Genomic DNA, 24,653 nt, shown 5'->3' with positions numbered 1-24,653 from the left:
TTTGAAGGGAAAAATAAATTCAATATGGCGGCGGCCAGGCATTCAGAAACAAGAAAGCTTCGCAGAGACAAAGAAGGCACCCACTTCAGCTCTCAACTCAGACAGGTTGTGTGATTTATATTTGATATTCTGTCTAGCCGGTTGAATAACGAAATTATTCATGTGAAGGTCTAAAAATCCTAATCACATTTCGTCGGCCGGTCACTGAGATCGTGTGAGCCATGAATGATCAGTAGGAACAATAAGCCGTCAGTTTAAAAGAAACAGCACGTTTAAAGAGCATTATTTGTGACCCCTTTTGTCATGATATGATAAATATATACATGCATAAGAGAGGTAAGTGGTTACTCTTTAGTCTTTTGTAATGCTTGAAGCCTTAAACGTCCAACTTTTAATGCAACTCAAATTGGAATATTCTGAAGTGTGAGTGTGAGCAATGTCGGTTGGTGTTAATTACGACAAAGATTCAATGTGGAAATTTCATTTTCAGATGAATACGCATGTTATTGTATCAGGGCCGTTTAATGATAAGCCACGGATTTCATACGTTTATTTACAAGATAACGTTATTATCCTATACTGTTTATTTTTTATGATTTCTGTAATATGTGCGATCAAACATTTGGATTTTCAATTGAGGGCCAGAGTTCTCGGCCTTTGACGCCGGCTCGCTGGTGTTCCGCTCAATCACTTCCCAGTTGTATTTCGTTCCTCTTCGGTGTTGAATGCATTCCCACAGTTTGCCCGCAGTTACCTTTACTTCTTTCTAGAAAGAAAAAAAAAGAGTGTATCTCAAATTATCCCATGTGGCTATCACACAACTGTCACCATGAGCTAACCGCCCGCAAACCATATCTTTCCGGCCTCGCGGCATGTGACGCCGACTGGATGTTGGCTGCCCAAACCTACTCACAGACCCCTACAAACATTTTTTTAAACTTCTTAACAATGGTTTTAAGCCACACATGCAGTGCTGAGCGTTGCCTGAAGTACCGATTTGAAAGACAAATATTTACTTGTCGGCCATGATCACTCACATGTTTTATACGTGACAGTGGCGAGTAAACACGAATTGATAGCAAATCAATCAAATTTCTTTATTCTGGCCAACTCACGACTGCCTGATTTTAGAAGTTAGTTAGGACTCTAGTTCGAGTAAGAGCAACTAATACCCGATCATCTCACCAAGATCGCCATTCACCGGGCCTTCAGTCTATCCTGATAATGAAGGACCAAAGCGTAGTACTTAACCTGGAAGAAACGCCAAGTTTTTGTAAACTGAGCTTACTTAACTTTAATCTCGCAAAGAAGCTCTGCGACATATTAAACAAAGACTTTGAGCATTGCCCTGTTGATCTATTTTTGTAAACCTGTCGGCAGTCCGAACATCTCCGAAGACACACAGACTTTGTATGTAGAAAGATCTTGTAACCTTCATCGTTGAGTTGTCGTTTAGAGCTAGTGCGACCAGTTTCATTTTTGTTTCGTGGTTTTGTTAGTTGTGTTATTATACAAAGTACCTTTTAGTGAGTGTGCGATTTTCAACCAAGAAAAGGCAAGGTAATTTGGTATTACCAACTGAGTTCATGATAACGTACTTTGGCCACCGTAAAGGGTTTCAAAGCTTACATCTCGAGCGTTAGCCCTTCGTTAGAGCGAATGAAAGAAAAGACATCCTTCTTTGCTCAACTGATTATTATTACCGTTAGGGAAACGGTATACTTTTCGAGATACCGAGAAGTTCGAGTTAGCTGATCATTGAAAATGTCTGTTCCGCAAGGGAAATGATTGAACGCTCGGTGATGAGCAGGAATGTTTCTGAACGCTGGTGGTCCTGAGAAAAAATCAGCCGAGATCGATATGTGATGTAGGCTTGTTCGTGGTTTATATGTTAACTCCTTATACCTCAGGTGAAAGATAGCAAGTATACCAGGTATTGTCTTATCTCAGACCTTTGTTAGTTCACGGTAAGAAAAAGTACTGTATCTTGTCTATCTTGTGCGCCATGTCATGAGCTCAGTCAGAAGTTAAAACGACCGGCTAACGGTCCTTTCACTTTCTTTTGACCTAAGTCGATCCTGCTTGCAATCAGTCGCTCTGACGAAGGTATAACGCTCGAAACGCCAGCTTTAGAAATTCTTACGATGGTCGATTTACATAATCAACTTAGTTGATGAAGCCAAATTGTCCTTTAATCCTGCTTGTGTCGACCATTTGATGGTAGGACAACAGCAAGACAAGCCAATGGCTATCGAGAGCTGGCATACGAAATTTGTTTATCAACTGACCGAAGTTACCGGTAGAATTTTTACCACAGCTAAACTGGTTACGTTTTTACTACTCAATATTTCAATCCTGCCTCTGAATTTTGAATTTTGATGTATTCATTTAAATTATTCATCCGTGTGCAATTATCCTGAAAAATTGAACTGATTTACAACTGATCGGCTTGAATCACTAGTTGATTCACATTTTAGCGAAGAGAGAAATTGTTGTAAGAGAGAAATTGGTAATGAAACTGGACTGACTTGAAACAATCGCCTTCACATGGTGGCCACGCAATATTTTCGGTGCTGACCATTCCGACAAAGAATATACTTTCATGGATTTCTCTGGAGAAGAAGTCCATGACTAATGCCGGTCTCCCCAGGAAATGAATTGAGGATGAAAATTTCGGCTGTTCATTTCTGAAAGAGGTCTATAAATAACATGCTCCAATTATTGTTGGTGGAAATAAAAGCGCATTGATGAAACAGTATGTTATGGACTAAAAAAAGGAGATCTGATTCCCCTCTCTATTTGAGAGGCCGTTACCACAGGTTAAACATCATTAGCGAGATGAACAAATTAAAAGTGATGCGTCTACAATTATTTGAATAACAACGACAGTCTTCCAAAAAGAAAAAACAATCGTTTTTGATGAATGGTGGAAATGGCTCAAAATGATGAAATTCATAAAGAGTTCCCGTGCACATCATGGACACATTGTTAACCCTTACAAATTCCCATAATCCACACCCTTGGAAATAAATAACTAATTTAAGATTTTTAGAGAGTGTTAATCAATATTTACAACTTAACAAACTCCCCGGCTGACAATCATTTATTTATGTCTAACAAAAGGAAAACAGAGGGTGGAGGGTGCTATATTTAGCACAAGCGTCATGTGACGAGAAAGGAATTCAGGAACTAACTGAGACCGACAGAGCTGAGACAGATCGAAACCATGAAACTTAAGTTATTTGCGCTGCTATTTCTGTTAACATTAAACGGCATATAATTAGCATATGGGAAAAAGTTCCAATTAAATCTGAGGAAGATAAATATTTTTTACGATTTCTCGATCTATGCTACTAGCACTAAATGAGGATATTCAAACGACGACGTGTCGAGCATCAGTTTCCAATTCCGTGTAAACAAGAGTGACGTGTAAGTTTTTTTGTTGCACATCAATCACATGATCTTGTTTGGATAGATTTTACTGTCCTTGATGCCGTCACTTTAGTCAAATTTTGGTTCGTGTTGGATAAACAGGCCCCTACCATCACAGAGAAATAAAGGTAAGTTTTGTCTCGAGATAGACCATGAACATAGTCCAACCGGTCTGACTGTTCCGCACAAACAGCGGCACTGAGGCCTTACTGATTTTACGTATGCAAATGTTTGGATGTTGTTTTGAACTGATATCAGAATAAACTTGCGGGCTGCCGAGGCGAGCTAAGTTTGCTGCGACGTGGGAAATACACAGTATTTGTTGCGTTCTATTTTAAAGATATAACATGCTTTACAGCATTTATTAGGTTGTATTCGCCAGTGCCGATCAGTTAAGCAGTGTCTTCTCTAATACTTCCTTGATTGGGTTCGATTACTGCTGGAACGATGAAACTACCAAATCGGAATATTGTCATGAAATTTGTGTGCAAATTAATTTTGTTGAACGTCATCTTAGGTGGTTGTTTTCTGCTTTCAGTGGATTTGAAGCAATAACATGCTCTTTGCGGCCTCCTGCAAGCGCCAATTCTACGTTTTAAAGTCGTGTAAGATTTGAATATAATTTGGTTGATTACGTTTACGGTCAATTCATGACATAGCAATATCATTGTGCATGTGCATGACTACCTTTAATTCGTTCCGTTTCAAAACATGATTTCAAGTGATAAATATTTTTGCATGATAATTCGTCTGAAGGATTGTGAGTTTTCCTGAAATCGGTCTCAACGAGTGGTTCACTCTTAAAATGAAAATGTATGCAGCGACCCTACTAAGAATGTAGAAGAGCCGATGGACCGCAGTACGTTGCTTGGTGCTCACGGAAAATTCGCTGTTAACATCAAACATTTATGACGTTTTTTTTTTATCAAACTTCTTAAGATTTCTCATAAGGGTTACTACAAACTGCATGTAAAATTGAGTCTCTTTTAAAGCAGCCCTACATCAAAAATGAAAAGTTGGGCGCCACTGAATTAACATTCGTGCCCTCGTGTAAAAACTGTCTTCTGCACTCGTATCCGATGATGTAATACGATTATCCAACAATTCAGTATGTAGTAGGTGGTTCACTGCTGTCCTTATCAAATCCAGCGAAATACGGCAAATATTCTTTTAGGCGGCTCTATCAGTAATTTCCGGATAGGAGGAACTGTTCAAATAGATGTAATGTGTCACGATATAAGTTGCATTACACTCCGCTGTTGAACAACCTCCTTTACCATGGCCGAACTTGACAGTGTGCATTAAAAACTCAGAAGAAATCAAGATGAAAATTTACACAAAATACCCTTAATGAGGAGCGCTTGAAAACTGTGGCCTTATGAAAATTTAATGAAACGTCTTAACTCTCTACTTAAACTCTTACTAAGGTCTGATTATTTAAACAAAGTTTAGCCGTTGTTTCACAAAACCGCGTCCTAAATTACCTCAATTTAGCTGAACCTTTTATCTGTACATTTATTCTATGAACAGCGTCAAAAGGAACAAAAGCTAACAATTGAAAGACATTCATTTAATTCAATCAACTCTCTTATAAAGAAAACCTGAGCCCCTCTGATTAGATAAATCCGCGGTTTGAGTTAGATTTCGTGCAAATAACCGGTCCTTAACCTTTTCATTCTTAGGGGGTGACGCGAAAGAAATTTCGCCCTACAATGTTAAGCAGAAAGGTAACGAGAAAAAAGAAAATGTATAACTGCTTCCATTTTTTGATTCAACACCAAATTTAATTATAAGAAATGCATGGCTCCTTCACTTCATTTAGCTCCTTCACTTTAAGGTTTAGCCATACTAATGAATTTAAATTCCGGAAGTTGTTAATGCCAATGTGTGACAATCTTTTTCCATCCTTAACTCTTTACACCCTAACATTAGTGTGCAAATTCACCATGATGTTCTTTATTTATTTCCCGTAGTTCTGAGAGGGAGAATTTGTTGAATAATGAAATTTCTTAAGTTGGTGATCATTTTCGTTATTCTCGTGACCTTAATGTGTGATTTAGGGCTGATATTTTTAGGAGAAATTAGATGCCAGTTACTTCAACATCTTCGCTTTCTTCTCTATTCATTCTCTCAGCAGTTTTCCATCTCACCAAACATATTTTTTAGTAAATCTCGCTCATAACTGAGAAAGTTTTTGGCATCGCGAAAGAGTTTCTCCGCAACATATCGTGTAGTTGTAAATCTGAAAAGCAGAAGGCGTTTTTATCACTAGGTTCGTCTACGCTTAACCCTCCTGTGTTTGTTTTTTTACCAAACTGACCACGACAAAATTAAAGAGAAAAAAAACACATTCTCACTTGGTAATTGTGACCGAAGGGAAGAACAGATTAAGATGATGTAAATAAACAGAACATTTACAAGTACAGGAAGGGTGTAACTAATATCTACATTCCTTTTAGCCTTGCCCTGCACTTAGCAGCTATCAACAGAGTCTCAAACTGACCAAAATTTGAAAACAATTTACTTTCCTGCTTGCTTACCCCAATACTTCTCACTTTGCTAGTAAGGATTCGATACGAAGAGGTTTTGTCAGAAAGCAAAAAGTTGAAAACTATATCGCGTCCACTTGTAAATAGCACAGTCTACTTCTGCTTCCTCGTTCCAAGATAACCAGAGAACATTCGCTATGCTCCTACAAATGATATACACACTTCTAGCAATTTCCAAGATCTGTTGACTTTAGTTACTGATTAACCGTGGCAAGTTAACTTGATAAATCTCAGACCTAGCAACGAAGATATAGTCGTCGATGAAAAAGAAATTTTCTGGCGGACAGTTGATTAAGATTTCCTCTGAGTTGAGCTGCCAAGCTTTTTCTTGAAACAGGTGCGGTCTGTAAAGGGAACATGCCATCTTGCCGTATATGCAGTCCTCAAGGAAGGAAATTTCACCGCTAAGTTTTAGTGTTAAAGTTACACCAGCCCGATCTACGAATGTTGCGTCCAGAGTATTTTGCACAATAAAATCCAAAGTAAAATTTTCAACAGAATTTAACACTTACATATTGAACACTAATTGAACCTTGCATCTTGGTGCTTCGCCTGAAAGCTGAATACAACAGGCATAAAAATTGTATTTATTCATTTACTTTGGACAAATACCTGGGATTACGCGTGTAACACAAGCTACATTTTTTTTAGATTATAAGACGTTGGTTCGAATCCAGGAACTTTCACGCTAGTGACGCGTTTCCTTATCATCTCCAAACTCCGGATACACATTTCCTTTCGTTTTGAAAAGTTCTGTAGAATGCAATGCTTTGGAGGCGTTGGCAGACATTTTACACAACTCGCGCGAATCTTCATGCGTCACTATGACGTCAGAGTAATGCTTTCATTTCTAAAATTTTCGTGTAGACAGATTAAAATGCAAATCTAGAGAAGACGGTTTAGTTGAACCTTCTTTCGATCTCGGAGAGATTTAGCAGACTGCGATCAGTGTAATTTGATTCAGAATTATAGGAATTACGGTGAATAACAGGGTAATGTATATCATTCAACTGCCTTTTACCTTCGTAGAATTCGTGTTCTAATTATTATTACACTTTCCAACCATTGAAAGCCATAGTCAATCAACCCTTATGTTGTTACATCTACTTTCAATAGTCTTGAATCCTGTTCACTCTCAATCTGTCCAATTCAATCAGAACTGCTTTCTGAATTTACTCCCATTGAGAAGGACCGCGGAGTTTAGCCAGCTTCGAATGATTATTTATTCAGATGTGCCAATAACATAATTAAGTTTGAGTATTTTGACTTGTTTTTTTGTACTTCATAATATCATGCTTGCCGAGTAGATTACATAATCAAACGACATTCAAGGGTCATTTGACTGCAACTTTCGACCGTGCGAACTTTAGCTACAAGTGAACAGAACAGGATACAAACACCACTGCTTTTCCAGATATTTCGTTTTCTACTTTCGCTATTACATAAACATTTTGCCACCTCACAGGGCAATTAAAAATCCTAACTGATAACAGAATTAAAACACGCACTATTATTTTTAACATCAAGCAAAGATATCACTAAAAATAAATTTTACCCAGACAGTTGGCTGTCTGTTCCCGAACTCTTGTGAACGTCGTTCGCCTTTAGGCTGTTTTCTGCTATCCGTGCGCTTAGTCGAGGAAAGCCTGTTAATCCGGTTCCTTGCAGTTTAACATAATCTTCGCGTGGTAATCAGCGCTCTATTGATTGGAATAGGATTAACTTGATAACGGAACTCGTTTAGCAGGAAGAAGAAACACTGACCTCTGCACTCATACTTTTTTCATTCTGAGCATAAAAAAGCCGTCAGCAAGCTCATAGAATGAAAAAAAAGTCAGAGCGGAAAGTCGAAGTGGAATTTTGAACGTTGGCTGAGAGGATCTAGGATACCAATAAATCAGTTGACTCAACGTATCTTCAACGGAAATTCCAGTTCTGCTCAGCTTCCTTTGCTTAGCTCAAAGTAGTTAAGAAGATTACAAACAATGAATGAATCGAAGACCCAGCGCCAACGCGGAGGTTGAATGATCTTCTCACAAATATACTTGAGCTATGCTCGACTGATCTGCGATCTAGACCGTGAAAAAACCGACGTAAAACTTCTCCCAGGTTTGATAAAAAATGTGCCTTTTTTTTTAATGTACTTTTATTTTATTGCAGCGAAAAAAGTACACTTGCCTCAGCTGTCATTTCTGAGGTTGTCTGTTATCTGCCGGATTTCACTCGGCCAAGTTTTTCATTGATCATTCCGACTTCCTTTTCAATTTCGAACCAAGGCGTTCTTGACGGGAAATTGTTTAGCGAGTTAATTATGATTAACTGACTCTCAACGACCTTGCAGCCGACGGCTCCAGTTTAAATGCTTGAGATTTTTTCACCTAAGATACTTGAGTAGCGACGTGGAGTAGATAGCTGACGAGTTGTTGCAAGAGATTCGAGATGCTTATAAGGTCCCACATGAGGCAATATGGAATTTCATTTCGCAGTGTAGTGACGTTGTGCGGTTATTTCAAATTGACTGTGGTGACTTCTCGTGAGGTCTATCTTTAACGATAACCTCTTGAGGGCCCCGGTCAAACTTTGTGAACTGCGCAAATAAGTCTAAATTTTTTAAGGTCGTAATTTACAATTAGTGTTGAGCTTACCAATTCGCAAACGTCTGGGTTCCTCTCTTATTCCCTTTATTACATTTTCTTCCTTAATACCAAACCATAACCCTTTAATTTTTCATAGCGCGATGCAGGACTCCCCGCTTTTGAGCACCGAGATAAGGAAAGATAATGCGCAAGGCGCGCTTCTGAATACGTTCCAGCTCCTATTTTTCGTTTCATTTCAGCTAAACAAGCCGGTTTTTGATACTGGGATCACCTGCCTGCGATCGAAGTACAACTAATTTTACTCGGAAATCTAGAAAGAAAATAGGACTGGTCTTCTGGGCCGCACTCGATCAAAAGAAATTGATGAATTTGTTTGTTCGGCATCTCTTCAATTCGTTAACTATGTTACCGGAGGCGACAGAATTGTTCTAGAAAATTTATGTTTACCGCGAACAATTTATGCGCTGGTATGTATATGCTTGCACAGACTTGAGTTTAACACACCCAGTGACGTTCGTGACCCGCGGTTACCTTAGAGAAGAAACGATTCAAATTGGCGATGCACTGAATGACTCGCTCGTTTATCACAGCGTCGATATGACATTTTCAGTAATCCTGATAGTATCTGCTGATTCTTTGTACTTGTTTTGTTATCATTATTATTCCCTTTCTACCTCGTTACTTTCTTACTTCCTGGCGTACAAAGAAGAACTGAGTTAACCAAGTAGTTATTGAAATTACCTCGGCTTTTTCCGAGATCGATAACATTTTTGAATATTTTCGAGACACGAAAACCTGAAGTACCAAAAGCACTAGTATCTTCTTGAAAGTTATTAAAAATACCATTTAAATCCTTAGCAGCCCGACTCAATATTAACATGGAGCGTTTTTGAGTTGTAATTATAATTGTTTGCCTTCCTATCCATGGCCCAAGATAAATTGTTCCTTTTTTACAATATTCAAAAGCACTTCTGTATGATTTTGTCGAAGTCAATTATTATTAAATGGTTGGTAGGTTGTTTCATCTCCAGTCTTTTAATACGACAGAATCTTGGTTATTTGTACTGTTAGCCAATCTAACTTCCTTGCATATCAAAGACGCATTCACTCCTCTACACGAAACAATGAAAAACCGTCCGACTGAAACTTGGTGTGCGGCAACAAATAATTATCCATATTAACCAAATGTAAATTACGACATTTATCTAAATTAAACGTGGAATCACCAGATACAGTGTACGAAGTTCGATTCACGATTGGACTATTTCAGTCGATCTTTTTTTATTTGTACAAAATTGTCGTCAGAGTTAAGCCGGCTAATGTTTTAGATGAGCGTTCATTTTCCCTCGCGCGAATTGTTAATTATAGAAACGTGTTTTCCAAGCCAGCTGGCCAAGGACGTAATTTTAAAGCAAGTGTTATCTGTATCGGTGATAAAAAAAAGGAAGAAGAAAAAAAAACATCTGGGAGGTTGGCAGCCATATCATCGTTTAGTGTTTCGTGAAAACAATAAGATTTATCTCGGAATAAACGAACCGACTCGCCTAATACTCACATCTGAAGCCATTTTGATGTCAGATCATATTGTTAGGAACAAGAGAAAATGAGGAGGAGGTATCGTGGGTTGAAATAAATAACTTTTCACGCGTCAAGTTACAGTTGGATGGCAAAAGAATTATTTTCCCTTTCAGAGATGAGAGGCAATTCATGTTGTGGTGATCTTTATGTTTTTTTTTTCAGTTGATTTAAAAGGTGAAAATGGCGAAGTTTGGTCCGCCATTTGCCCGGCATAAATCCGGGCGAAAAATAGCGGCTAATTATTACGAAGGAAGCGAGATCTTTTCATTGCCGTCAATCAGTCCGCTGTACCTCGGCTGTTCAGGTTTTAAATTTAAGCGCCTTGAGACCCTTATACATTAAAAATTTCAATTTGAATGACTGTACTACAGACACTTACCGAAGACACGCAGGGAGAACAAAATTTTAGTTTTAATGTGTCCTTTGCCCCCAAGATTTCGACACTCATAGTTCTAAAAACCCAAAAATAAAGAAGCGGAAAACGAAACGTTATGAACTAAGTTTTGAACTGGGATCTGCTCCACCATTCCACAGATGTAGCTGTATTTTAAAATGTTGATTCGCGGCGTGCCCGCAAAGTTTCTTTCGAGAAAAGGGCCTCTGGTTTAGTCCTCGAGAACTCGAGTTTGCTTGTCTAGTCGTAAACTTAATTTTCAACATCATAAATCTGTATCCATGATGAAACTGAAAAAGAAAATTCTACAAGTTTTTTTGAAAAGAAAAGAAAGTTACCGGGCAATAATTCTAATCATGTTTTCGTCTACAACTTCCTTACACGTGGCTTTAACCTATGCCTCGTTACAGTGTAAATTTCGCCTTCGCAGTGCATCGTGGGACTCGAGGGATCTCGAAGTTCACTCGTTAAGTTCAGTCAGGGCATATGTAATAGCGTTCGTTTCAGCCAGGTTTGTCGTGGTTTTTATTCAAAATTCCCACGTAGACGTATCTTATGAACAAGTATACCTTCCACCTGGAAAGATTTTCCTCAAGGTAAGCTCTTTCGCGCCGAAAATGTCGCTGCGATAAGGAAATATCGAGTGGCACCCGCGTAATTAAGTAATTTATTCAACACGAATGGCGCCAGCCGCTTGTTTCGTTTTCTTACAACCCTCGTGATATCACTCTAGCCGGTCTTTTGGCAAAAAAATTCAGCAAAATTTAAGTTATAGACTAATCTGTCGTATATACGAGCTTTTTGTAAGCTTTTCCGAGGTATTATCGGTTCACGCGTGAAAAGGTTTTGGGCGCGAGTGGATTTACTGTCACACTTAAGAAGAGGCTAGACGATTTCAATCGGTTGAACTGTCCGTTATCAATGTGACTTGGCTTTGAGAACTCTTTATTGAAATACAAAGTTACTGAAAGCTGCAAGGTGTCTGAAAACCTACAATAGGGGAATCAGTGACATATTTTGCCTTTAATCCGACGATATTGAACATCTACTATACTACGTTATTGGATTAGGTAGACAACTGTGCCCAATGTTACTCAGAAAAACGCGAAATCGGGTGTTTTCGCACATCTCTAAAACTTGTTATCCATTAGTTTAACAAGTTCAGTAGTTTCTGCTGCTTTGTGGTCAAAATTTCCGTTTGGAAAGGAAATTCCTTTCCTGTCTTCACCCTAAGGAGGTTTCCTTGGGATGTTGTTAAAACCCTAATTTGGATATTTTCAAGTGCGTTGTTTTTTGTGATAAGCGTTGTGGTAGAGGAAGTAGCTAAAAGAGATAATTTATGAAGCCAGTTGAAGCTGAACATGCTCTTATAGTTGGGCTGCATTCAACTCTATGGGATTCATATCCTGTTTTGAAGGTGTCATGGAAGACCAAGCTTTCCTCATCACAGAAAAAAAGGCTTGGAAAGGGTGGATGTTTTTTGTGTTGCCAAGGCAAGGATGAATTGTAATATGTAATATGTTAGAGTTTCTCTCCGCCCGATCCTTCGGACCTAGCATTTCCTAAAGAAATCTCTAACAGCCATCATTATGCTGTACCCTTCCTGTCTGTGAGGTTAGACAGAATGTGACCCTTTATTGCCATTCATCCTTGCCTATCTGTTTTTTGTCTGTAGTGTGTGCAGAGTTTCTTTTAGTTAAACTTGAATAAAAACTTAATGAAAGCTGGGTTATCACCAGTAAATTTAAATATTCAATCACATAGTGGAGGGGAATGTGTCTGAACAATGGTTTGTTTATTAAGCTGGTCTGAAAGTCACCATGACCTAATAGCAATGATAAGTTTTTGTTGAGAGTTTCACATACTTAAACCTGTATTTCTTAAGATCTGATTTTAACTCTCCCCTCTAACTGCTGCACATTTCCTCGCAAATGAGTCACAAACAAAAATTTGGTGTTGGATCATGATAACTTTGAATGTTCTTGTTACTTTTTGGATGGTTGTTGTATGGATAATTTAGGGAGAAGTTACATGTTCATCACTTTTGGAAGTTAAAGGGTTAGAGTTGAGATTAGTTTAAGGCTTTCGATATTTAGACTCAAACAATGCATGGGCACATATTTTGCCATGACTTGTATTTCACAAGATGACCATCTCACAGCTGGAGCTTGGGCCATCTGTGATTGGATATGAACTGTCCTTGCATTCTAATATTGTAGCCAATGCACATTGAAACTCAAATGCTGCCACAGTCCTAAATTTCTTATTTTTATATCATTCTTTTGGCTCTTTTGCTATGGCAAATCACAATCTCAGATATGTGTTTGATCACAAAGATTTGATATAATATTTATCTGAGGACAATTTAAGCAAAATTAACAACTGTAGGCCTATCTATTAGTTAATGTATTTTTGTGATGTGAGGAAAGTTAGGAGCTTTCACTTCCTCATTATGCATCAAACACAAAGGTGTCAAGCTGGGAGGTATTCATGTGGGAGTTAGCGATCCATACAAATTTTTGCGAGGAAAGCTAAGAGCATTAACTCAAAGTTATGTCCTTAGCTGGTCATGATAATTTAAGATGCCAATTTTTCTCAAGCGCTTAGCTTTGTATTTGGTTTCATTCAAGCATTTTCAGAGTTTGAGCATCCTCAAAGGGCATATCTGCCAAGAAAGATATTGTGAAATGATCTGAAAAGTCCTGATTTTCGTCTGTTAGGGAATTGCTTCTGTGAGTTTGTCTTTTTTATCATGTTTTATGAAAAACTTGATAGCAGCAATTAGTCATGTCCATTATGGTCTGTTGACCAAGGAGAAGATGTGCTTATGTTTTGATTGGATAAAAGGTGATTGTCACTAAAACTTGCTTAATTTTAATAATGTTGCTTCATCTCTTAGATCAGAGTGCAATGCTTTTCTTTGTTATGCAAATTATGCCCAGCAGCACACTGGGTGTTTTTCACATGAACAGCAACACCTTGAGCCTTTAATAACCTTGGGTTGGCTATCTAAACTAAATGTTGAATGTTTTTGATTACTAGTCCAACTTATGTTGGGATTGTGGTACTCAAACTTGCTACTTAGTTCAAGTTTATCTGGTTTTCTGACTGAAGAGAAAATTGCTTTTTTCCTCTTCTGCCTATCATCATAACCATCATTTACAAATGAAATGTATTTTTTTAAGCAACTACTGCATTTGACTGATTGCAAACAACAAATCCTATCACAGACAATAGAATAGTCCAATCTTGTTACTGAACTTTTAATGTTTACAGCAAAGGTCCTGTTGAAAAATAAGTATAAGCGTGCCACTAGCTTCATCCAGTCAATTCTAGTAAAAACAGCATTCTGTTTGTGTTCAGTGAGCAGAAACTGATAAGGTGTTTTGAAGTTAAATTTCGAAAAGCACAAAACTGTTAGATCATTCCTTTTATGTAAGGTGAAGTCATTTACGGCTATATTTGACTCTTATCTTTTTGTTGAATTGATTACTGTTTCAACAGCCATATTCTGTTTTCGTGACGCTTCTTTCGAGTCTTTTTTCTCACCGTGGTCAGGCAGAGACATCCTCTTTGCACGTTGTTTATTTTCAGTATGATTTGATGTACATTCGCCAACATTTCAAGGGCACTGAAACAGTATCAACTGATGAAATAACATTGATTTTTCTTGCCCAATAAGAATTGGTTTAGGAAGTAGAACACCAAAATATGGTCCGTCAGAGTAGCAATAAAAGGGTAAAATTTTGTAAGTATTACTATTTAAACTACCATTATAAATTTCTACTCAACGCAAACAAAATTGTCGTCAAATTTGAAGAGTTTCACTGTGATGACCGAAAGCCGGGTTTTTGTTTCCTTCTGAAGGCGCTCTCTGCTTGGACTTGATATCAACACTAAAATATTTACAATCTACGGCTGGCAAATGTGATATTTTATTCCACTTAAAGTGAGTGATTGTGTAAATGAATTCACCAGAACTTGTGTCTGGAATGATACATCGTAACTGAAGAACAACTAAGAGAAACATGGGATTCCGAGTTTGCCTTTGTCCCTAGATCTCAATAAGTGCTAAGTATTTTCACCTCTTTGTTCGACGACCCAGCGCACACAATGAACAATTTTTCCGACTGTTTCGACTCAGTGCGCTTTCGTTTTTGAGATCCTCGCAAAGAACTTGCCCAAGCTCATCAAAGGGTTTTTCAACTGCAAGATCGGAATGTTCGCTGATGTCAGTTCCCTCGCGGACGACCTAGTGTTTTCTTTGTCACACGCTCGTGACGATTGTGCAACATCATTCTCGAAACCCTTAGGATATTGCGAAGAATCTTGCCGTATCACTCGAGGTATGTGTGTATTACACAGGTTAAACCGGTGTTAGCAGCTCTAAACGATTCAGTGCCAAAGTAAGCTATAGTATCCGTGACCTTGATCGTGGGTGGGAAGTAATGTTTCACACCTCAATGATCGCATATTTGCTACTCTTGACTGTGTCTTACATAAGAATACCTCAATATATTAGTTCGGTTAGAAATTAATAAACAAAAGAGACCATGATGAACGCCGCTTAGAGAAGAAGGAACAAGGATGCCAGAGGATAAAGAAGATTGACACCGATGGCGAATGATGAACTTGAAAACTCAGCGCGTAATTGTGTTAATTCCAGAACTGATCTCCGTTGCTTGTTTCTCCCAATCTCTCCTTTTGTGAGTAACCAAACGGTTTTGTTTAGATTGTTTCATTTACGCATTACGGTCCTTCCTTCCTGTTATCTTTCATGTAAAATGCCAACTTGCAAACAGCCTTGAAACAATTTTTTTGCTTCCACCGCATAAGGGTAGGAAGTCAGTGTTGGACAGCCGCTCATTTTATTGTCTGATCATTTTGTGTGCGGCGATGACCTTTTTGTAAGCCGTTTTACGGTGAAATTACTGAACGCTTTTTATAAGATAACGCCGCTGATATGAACCAAGGGAAACGAGAAACAGTCAGAGATAAAGGTTAGCTCAAGTGAACTGATTGTAAGGGCTGTCATGGCTCAGAAAGGCACTTAGGGAAATGTGTGTGGTTACGTTTTGGCGATAAGTTAGTGTCAACGAGTTTGAAAGTTGATACGAAGCCTGGGGTCTGATTGCGTAACGTTGTAATGATTTCCCTCTGCATTATGTTAACTTCACGCAACCAAAGGATTTTCAAGTTGATATCGAGTGCTGAATTCCTCGAAGTTCACCAGAATATACAAAATTGGTTTCGTTTTTTATTTTTTATTTTTTATTTCTGTGGATTTCGATTCCGATTTGAGAAAGAAGCTTACATTTATTGCGGGCAAATTACGTGGGAGATCTTATTTGCATTTAAGTTTTTCAAACAAGAAGGTGCCAACGCATGTTATGCAAGAGTTATCAAGTTTATTTTTCGTTTTTTTGGTGGCTTGCCTGATACGACTTGTTGAGAATTCGTGTAATGAATTTTATAATTAAACACAAAGCAAGTTTTTGTGGTCAAAATTAGTCTGAGCATGTAATTGCAATTGTCAACTACCCGGAAAAAACTTCTACTTGGTTTGTTTGTTTTGACAATTTTTTAAGAGCTTCATCACGACTGTGCCTCATTTTAATTTTTTAACTTCGTCATCTGTGGCAATCTTCTCCATATTAAGACATCTTTTTTCCTTCCTCTGTTTTAAATTTCCCCAGGTGTGTTTTTCTATCTCACCTGACTAACATTTTGTAGAGTCCTTCGAGTTCAACATAATTTTTCTCGTCGTGGTAAAATGACTCGGATTATTGTGACGCAGCCCCGTGTTTTGATCCTTGATTTCTGATTATGATGAATTTTAACTGACAACGCGACAGCACCGTAAAGTGGCGAATAAGGTCTTATATCGTTGTGTGCCAAACCCTTTAGAGAGACCTAACAAACATGTATAGGTTACCTAATTTTTATGTCGTTTAGCATCAAGTGCAAACCAATTTTTCGACAATGAAAACATGGGAGTTTTTTTTTCTCCTTGTCGTTATTGTGTATTTGTCAGTATACCCATAAAACAAGAGTAAATACTTGTAGATTGGTAGAAGTTTGCGCATCAAAGTTAATTTGTCGGAAAGAATTAGTAAATGTTGTAGTATTGCTGTCTTGGGATTTCATGGGTTTTTGCGCCGCAACTTATGAATAGCTGGTTTTTCTTCATTTCAGACACGATCAGGAAGGCAGCTTGAAAAGACTTTCAGTGAACAATATCCAATATTAAGACGAGCGAGAAAACCAAAGTCCCAGTTAAACGAGGAAGGGAAGAAGCAGAGTTGGATTAATAGTGAATTACACAATGATCACAGCGTAACCACGGATTCTACTCACTTGGAGTTTCTCAGTTACGCGAATTGCCCCACATCAAAATTACCGATCACTGAAGAGAGCATGGAAGTACAAGAGAGACATACAGTGGGAAATACAGTAGATAACCCACCCTTATTTGACAGTGAGAAAGACTTAACAGAACACAAACGTACGCGGCGGACGCGAGCGCGGCACACGTCGATGTTGGAACGTCTGGCGCCCACACCTGGGTACGTAGATAAAACGCCTGTGGACTTTGAGGGCGGTTCTCTGGCGCAGAGGCGAACGCCGCGGATGGCGAGTTTGAACGCTGCGGCGAAAGTAAATGTGTTTTTTGAACCTTCAAGTCCCTTGGCTGGTAGGAGTATGTTTGAAATTCAACAACACGCCACAAAGAAACCTCCTGGAAGGCTTCCATCTGAAAGGAAGCTCTCAGACAGATCAAATTCGAGTTCCAATGCGGCATATGGAGCCGACATAAAATTTGACAGAGAGGATTTTCCTGAGACAGACGTGTTTCTACAAAGTGAAGTTACTTCTACATGGGACCCACCGGCGGGCGCTGGAGTGATCGTCAGTCCTAAGGGACTGGGCACCTCACTAGATACGGAACTCGCCGCTAATAATTTAGAATTTGTTCCCAATGGGCACAAAGCAGGGAAAGAAAACCACAAGCGAAAACCTGAGGCAGACTCTACCTCTGAAGGTGAAAGGAAAACGAAGAGGATATTCCTGGAAGGTAGTAATGAAACAGATAATACTGCAGAGAAAGAAGAATTGTTTGAGTTTGAAGACGAGCAAGAAGATAAGGACATAGAATGCGACACAACTACTGACTCACCTCCTAAGACAATGAAGGACGCGTGTATCCAAGTAGACCTTCCACGTCCCCCGCTCAAACATGTGCGTGTGCTCTCTGTACCAATTAAAGGACAGCTTGTCACGTCAGGCGGTCCAGTACCCTTCACAAAGAGTCACTTGGTCACGCCTGTCACGCCATCTAAACCTCCACCTGAACTTAAAATGAGTAAGACGGCCACTACCAAGCGCGCTGTCGGGCTGAACCATCAGGCGATGGAGAACGTATTTTCGGCAAATGATGGGCCTCTTGGCCGTTTTAAATCAGTGGGCGGATTGCTTCACGAGCGCAACAAGGCTAGGAAAGCCAAAGAGTTCATCAAAATGCCCGACTCCTCATCTTCTGTGAAGCTTAAGATCCCTAAAATAAACTTTGCGGCGACTTCCACGTCCACTATGAGTGCGGGACGAAGCCGACCCGCGGGAAACCCGTTAAAGAGCATCCAGCTAAAGAACTTGAATATTCATCTTGAGAAGCTGGCTGCTGAGAGAGCCCGCGCGGAACCAAAGCAACCCAAGGTTTGTACGAGGAAAGCAAGGGAAAGTCGTAAAGATCTTGCTAAAGCTATCCAAGGGTATCCTTAATTAGCCTGCGAGCATTTCTTAAATAATTGGTGCTGCAGCACGCGAGTTTCTCCACCCGCGAGAAGATTTGAAACATGTTGCCGGCGAGGTCTGCCGGGAGTTTAGCATTATCAGCCCCTGACCCCTCGCGGACCTCTCGCGGCTCGCGTTGCTCAAAGATTCAGACTTCGGGCAAAGCTTCGGGCAAAGAAACGCACGTGCAGAAGTGCTAAAATTGAGGTTGGCTCGAAGGCTAATCCTCAAGTAACATGTAGCACATGGCAACTTGGGCCTTTAGCAGTGAGAGTATATCTTCCAAAGTTGTCCGATTTTGGCTTCAGAGCCTTCAATAAACAGCAGACGGATTCGGCGAACGCGTTTACATCATCGTCTCCACCCGATTCAAATGATTTGATAATTGCTTCGGAAGGTTACACTTGTGCAGTGTTTCACACAGATGAGTAGAAGCGAGTATGTGTGAACAACACAACTCTAACATCCAAAATGAGCGATAAAATGATCTGAATTCGGTGGCTTGTATCGAAGATGACACGTTTACGCTTAGTTGAATCCGTCTTTTGTAGAAGCTTCTCTTTTAATATTCCGCATCCAAAAGAAAAACTGAAAAAAAACAAAAGCCATTAATGACTGTACCATGATCGATTCAAGTCTGTGTTAGAAAATAGTGTATTAGCACGAGCTGGTACCCTAACCATAGGGAGAACTGACCCTTATGCAGGGGTTTCAATAATTTTCGGTTGCCTGCGGTCTACCGCTGACTGTAAGACCTCTTATAGCCGTCTGTTTAGCCTGCGTGTAGGCTCTCGTGTTTGAGTTTCGCCTTACGGCCCCTCTCCAGGTACAGTCGCATATTACACCATTGGCAGCCACTTGTGGGAAAGTTTTTGAAACCCCTGCTTATGCTGTTATTTGGTTGGAATTGAGTGGTATGCTTGTGACTTAAATCGAACGCTTCTCTTATGCGTTAACTATAAATCAGCTTTCACCAGTAATTGATGGGGCGGACATGTCAACTGCTATTGTTTCTTTCATTCTCAAACAAAACACGCCGATTTATTAACTAGTTATGTTTAAGGTCTTCATCATTAGCGCTGCGAGACGAGCGTTTCTCCGCCTGTGAGAAGTTTTGAGACGATTCGGTATGCTTGCATATCGACTTATTGACGAGATCGTTATTGTTAACTTTACAGAGAACGAATGGTTGGATGTTCATCGGCGAGCCTCTTGACAAACCGTATTGCTACGTAAGTAACAGTACATACGTTTGCTACATTCAGTTAAATCTGTCTTATTATTACTGCTGTAACCAGTCTCCTCAAGGAAGGTTTTTGAAAGTGTCCTCCCCTGATACACTCTTAACTATGTAGATATGAAGTATGTGAAACACAGTTGCATAAACAGTTATGGGAGGCACACACCAAACAAGTCCAGCGTGCAATCATTGGGATAAGTGCCGAGAAATTAAATTTTAAATTTGGAGGAAGTCGTCACAGACATATTTATAGATTAGGCATATACTTTACCCAACACAGATGTCAAACGTCGGGCATAGGCGAGAGGAACAATTCTGATCGGCCAGCCAATTTCCCGCGCAAAATTTTAAAGGAAAACATAAGAAAAAACGGCCATTGTCTCGCAAAATAAGCGAAAAAAAATTGATTCGTTCAAAAGTAATAAAAGTAGGGAAAGGTAAAACTCGAGATTTTTCGAACGCAAAGCTTATTTAAGTACGGGTGTCCAGTTGATTTACCAGTTTGTTTTGAGTTTTGCCTAAAAATTAAAAGTTTTTTTTACAAAACAACGTGATTTACTGGCTTGTGTGGTCGTTTGTAACTCGTGTGAGACAACTTGGTTCTGACGAGAACACTGCCTTGGTATTACCACGTTCACACATGCGCAATTTGACCGCTGCCCTACTATACAACAGCCCCGTTAATTTCTGTAAATATGATAACGTTCAGGCCGTCAATTCTCCAATGATATGACTTGTATTGACCTTACATGTTTTGTACGCACTATTTGGATAAATTACCTGTTACAATGGCTTTAATGTTTCCTCATGATAATTTTAAATTTGGCCGTCTGTTCGGTAGTCTCCTTCGCAGCCGTTCATGGGTTGTCACTCAACATCTCTTTGGGGTAGTGTTGCAGGGTATTTCAAAGAACAGCGACAAAGGAGGCTATAATGTTTGAAAAAAACTCTCGAATTTCGTCCTAACAACTAACAAGACGTGACCTCACTTTCAGGACGAGACTATAGTGATACGGCGGTATTACAGCGGTGTTCAGCGTGGAGATGAGATCATCAATGTGCGCGACTCGGTTCTCCTCAAATCAGGAACCCGAAAGAAGGATCCACCTTTCGTTGCACGTGTTTCAGGACTGTGGGAAGAAGACGAAGGTGGGTTTGTTGCTCCTTGTTTTTTTAGTTACGCAACCAGTGCCTCTGACTTTTATCAATCTGCATCGTTTCGATGGGGAAGGCTTTGATATTAGTTTTAAAAAAAAGTCTTCTCACAAACATTTAAAACAGATACGACCGGTTTTGCAGGATCACTTGAGATTGCATGGTAGTCAGTTAAATTTGATAGCGCAACTTAATTAGGCGCCGTTTTGAATTTTTGACCGAAGGTGACATTTAGAATGTTTGTTTGTGTTGGACGACTGCAGCTCCCAAAATAATTTGAAGACTATCGCACCCTTTTATAAGGTAGATGCTATCACAACCATGGCAGAATTCCTTTACTCCATGTTAACAAGGATCAACATATTTTTTAGCAAGTAGTAATAGAAGTCTTCTAAGTAAATTTGTTACTCTCCAAACTATTAAATTTTAAATCATTAACATTAACCTTGTTCCTCGGGTTAGTGTTGTTCTGTAGTGGCCGCTTTATTATGTACTAATCATTAGGCAGGTGTTTCAGTTTATCAAACTAAAAGTAAAAAGGCAAATAACTTTTTTCTTGTGGCATGGCCTGTACTCGTGAAAGAAACCTTCTTTTCGTTTACACTTTGGCATTGGCATGTGTCGACTGACACCGCCTTTTCCCGATTGCAGGTCCGAACGCTGGCGAGATGATGATGAGTGTGTTTTGGTATTATCGACCAGAGCAGACTGAAGTCGGGAGAATTCCAAACTTTCATGGCGATGTAAGACACCGTTTTTTTTAAACTTCATGTTCTAGTGTTGATTGAAGTAGTTGAACGTAATATTTCATGAAATGTGTACGGCTGCTTTACCTCGGCAATGATTCCTTATTCTTTTTTATTTTTTCCTTCCTTAAACACTTATTTTTGTTGTTTATGGACTATAAGTGTTTCATGTAACACTGTTTTAGAAAATGTCGTTCACGTTGCAATTCGTGCGTTCGTGCGTTTGTTATCCGTAAATTGTAACGATTACTCTAACTTGTCTTAGACAATGTTGCGATCGCCTTTTTTTTATGAACTATCAATAGATGGAAGTGATGGCATCGAGGCACAAAGATGATAACAGTGTAGCGTGTATTGTAGACAAGTGCTACGTTCTCAGTTATCCAGAGTACTGCAGGTAATATTACTTAAGAAAACAACGCCTTCTTTTATTTAACCTACATGTCGTATTGTCTCGTCTCTCGGCTTCTTCGCCATATTTTTTGAATTATGTATGCTTTTCTAAATTTTAAAACATATTGAACATCCAAACAAAGAGCCGGCATGGGAATGCCCTCCACTCTTCACCTCCTTGTCGGTCACGGGATAATTAATATAGAGATTTAGCCACGCCTAAAAGCGGAGCTCGCATTTTTTTTCCGCACGTCTCAAGGGCACAACGCCTTGCCCCGGCCAGGACTAGAACCCAGGTCGTCCGACTCGGAGCCCAGTGCACTGACTACTGGACCACTGAACAAAGCCGTGACGTTGGCGTGCCCGCGGTACAGTTGACCACGCATGTTAAAAGAAGCACCTTGTACGGTCGTACAACCAAATTTTGTCGGCTTGATGGGTTACTACTATTTTGTATAATTATGGGGTTACGCTCTGCGAGCTCCGCTATTAATTACATTGGACACTACCTTAGACTAATAAATAAAGGATGTAAGTTTGTAAAGAAAGTGTAGTGTTTTATCGGTGGCAGAGTTTAACCGTAGACTGATGTCATACTCTAACACACTTACACATGCAGCTGTTTCGAGAAAGTTTGTTGGAAAAGAAAATACTAAAAGTACGCGCAACAATCTCGAAAAGTTACCTGGGTATCCGTTTATCAACGAATTTTAAAGAGTCAAATAAATAATTAAATAGATAAATATATTCATCAAACCCTCGTCCTTGCTGTGGCGTTATCTCAGATTTCCTTGAAATCCAGAGGTCAAGAAACCATGATCTGACAATTACCCACGATATATTTCGGGGTTGTCGCGTGGTACTTTTACGTATTATTTAGACAACCTTTCTCGAAACAGCTGCATAACAAATTTGCTGTTAACTTTAAGCTTGATGTTAATGGCACTTTTTATTTTTTGTCGTACTTGGCAGGTTCCGTGCTCTTAATAGACTCTTTCGTGAATTCAGAGAAGCTCCACTCTCTCCGGTTCCCCCAGGAGAAAGTACGAAACCTGGCTCGGTTCCTCAGCCTCGAACAGATCCCAATCTGGTGTTCTTCTGCCGGCAGGTGTACGATTATCGTATGGGTAGAATCATCAAAAATCCCGTGTGACATACCTCAGGGATAAAAACCTGGAAGTACCGCACTTGTGGCGCGTGACTCAAATATAAATCACTGTAATTAGGTCGCACTCTGGAGCAATTTCTTCAACACTACTGAATAAATGTCCACGGGGCAAATAGCCATGGCCACTTATAAAATGGTCAAATTCGAGTAGTATTCGTAAAGAGAGAAAATTACACTTGATCACGAAACTTCAGGAGCTCATCAAAATGGGATTTTCCTATGATAAAACTTTCTATTCATAAAAATTGACACGTCAGTTCTCTTGTGTTGGTTGATTTGTACCATTTGTTTCTATTTAACCAGAAACTCGCTCAAAGCAAATTTATAGACAATTATTTATAGACGAAAACTAAAACAGTTCACCTACCTCGGTAATTATGTATTTTGTGTTACTTTGTCAACGACGGTTACTAGTTGTAGTGTAGAAACGATCCAAATGATGTTTACAATGTGATAACGACTATTGGTGCTGCACTAATGAGATATAGACCCCGTTTGTGTCACTTTTCTTGTCAACAGTGTAATTTTTTAAGTTTTCTGCCCAAACTTTATGGATTACTTTTTTGACGTGATGAGGATATTCATTATCCTCTTTGGACATTCCATAAGTTAATCTTTTAAAAATTTAAGTTGCAATGATTATTTTTAATTTGTAAAACAAATTAGGGAACAACGGCGATGTTATTCCAGCGAGTGTTACGAGTTGCGCGTTACTTGATTAAATCGAAGGTTTCCATATCTGATATTGTGTTTTCTGTTGGCAATCATGAGTGATATGCCTCGGAAATGTTACTTTAGAGATAGAGATAATAAAAAAATGTTTTGTAAAATTGTTTCCAAACATACAAGTTGCCATCAGCAGCATTTACACGCGCAACTTTGAGTGTCTTTGACAAGTTCTCTTTTTCAATAGCTTTTATACCAGATCCATAACGAGAGGGTTTGTCGGGGACGATTTGTTAAAGTGTAGATGTCATTATCCTCTCAAGAGACACGTTCAAGTTGGAATCCTCTTTCCTATTGTACTAAATCTTGTTATTTGTTTCCTTGTTTTATTATTCATTGAAAGATATTGATCTAAGGAAAGGGTGTCGCAAAAGTCAAGAAACATCTTTTTAGCCGAGTGCTTTTATGAAGGAAGACCTTTTGGCTCTCATTTACTTTGCAATTTAGAAACACATTGTCTCACACTTCTGCACCATACGTTTGTTCCTAGATTTGTTAGATTACGTTCATGAATGAATCCATCGTCCTGTTTCAACGCCCCTTGCAAAACCATCCGAAGTGGCATGGCCTGCGATGTGGACTGACGTATTTCTGCGTGGCAAGAAAAACGATGGAAGCGTCACATAAGAGAAGACCTCGTGGGGTAAAAATTCTGTGCAAATATATTGCCTTGTGCCTTTAGAGGAAAGTTCGGATGTTTGCGCTTCGAGCTTGGATTAAAATTTCCTTTATTCTTTCCCATTGGGTGTCGACAAGCTTGGTTACCTTGTCACACGCTGGTTAGTCTCGTCACACAAAATGCTGATTGGGGAGCGATGGAGAATGCAGACGGAGCCTAGAGCTTTGAGTGTTTTCAGTGTGTCAATGCCGATATTGTCCTTTTT

At 39.3% G+C, this 24,653-nt stretch overlaps 1 protein-coding gene across 4 annotated transcripts; it reads left to right on the top strand.

Annotated features, from left to right (window-relative positions):
• Positions 1-23,873, top strand: LOC131770167 (uncharacterized). Of its 4 annotated transcripts, none has more exons than XM_059085876.2 (7): positions 1-105; positions 16,746-18,263; positions 19,520-19,573; positions 20,577-20,730; positions 21,388-21,479; positions 21,788-21,879; positions 22,848-23,873. In XM_059085876.2, exons 1-7 carry the CDS (start codon positions 25-27, stop codon positions 23,026-23,028), a joined length of 2,172 nt encoding a protein of 723 aa, XP_058941859.1. In that variant the 5' UTR covers positions 1-24; the 3' UTR covers positions 23,029-23,873. The 4 variants fall into 4 exon arrangements, with proteins under 4 accessions (XP_058941859.1, XP_058941863.1, XP_066016691.1 ...); XM_059085880.2 differs by lacking the exon at positions 1-105 and adding an exon at positions 185-336; XM_066160594.1 differs by lacking the exon at positions 1-105 and adding an exon at positions 3,403-3,560.
• The last annotated feature ends 780 nt before the right edge of the window (positions 23,874-24,653 follow it).

The sequence above is a fragment of the Pocillopora verrucosa genome, chromosome 13 (assembly GCF_036669915.1).
Source record: "Pocillopora verrucosa isolate sample1 chromosome 13, ASM3666991v2, whole genome shotgun sequence".
NCBI lineage: Eukaryota > Metazoa > Cnidaria > Anthozoa > Scleractinia > Pocilloporidae > Pocillopora > Pocillopora verrucosa.
This window is presented reverse-complemented; position numbering and strand designations above follow the sequence as displayed.

What these genes read in the sequence shown, in the direction of transcription:
- LOC131770167 (XM_059085876.2), top strand. Translation starts at nt 25, where the DNA reads ATGGCGGCGGCCAGGCATTCAGAAACAAGAAAGCTTCGCAGAGACAAA. An exon ending in TCAGCTCTCAACTCAGACAG is followed by an intron (nt 106 to 16,745) that starts GTTGTGTGATTT and finishes TCTTCATTTCAG; the next exon opens with ACACGATCAGGAAGGCAGCT. An exon ending in TTCCAAACTTTCATGGCGAT is followed by an intron (nt 21,480 to 21,787) that starts GTAAGACACCGT and finishes AACTATCAATAG; the next exon opens with ATGGAAGTGATGGCATCGAG.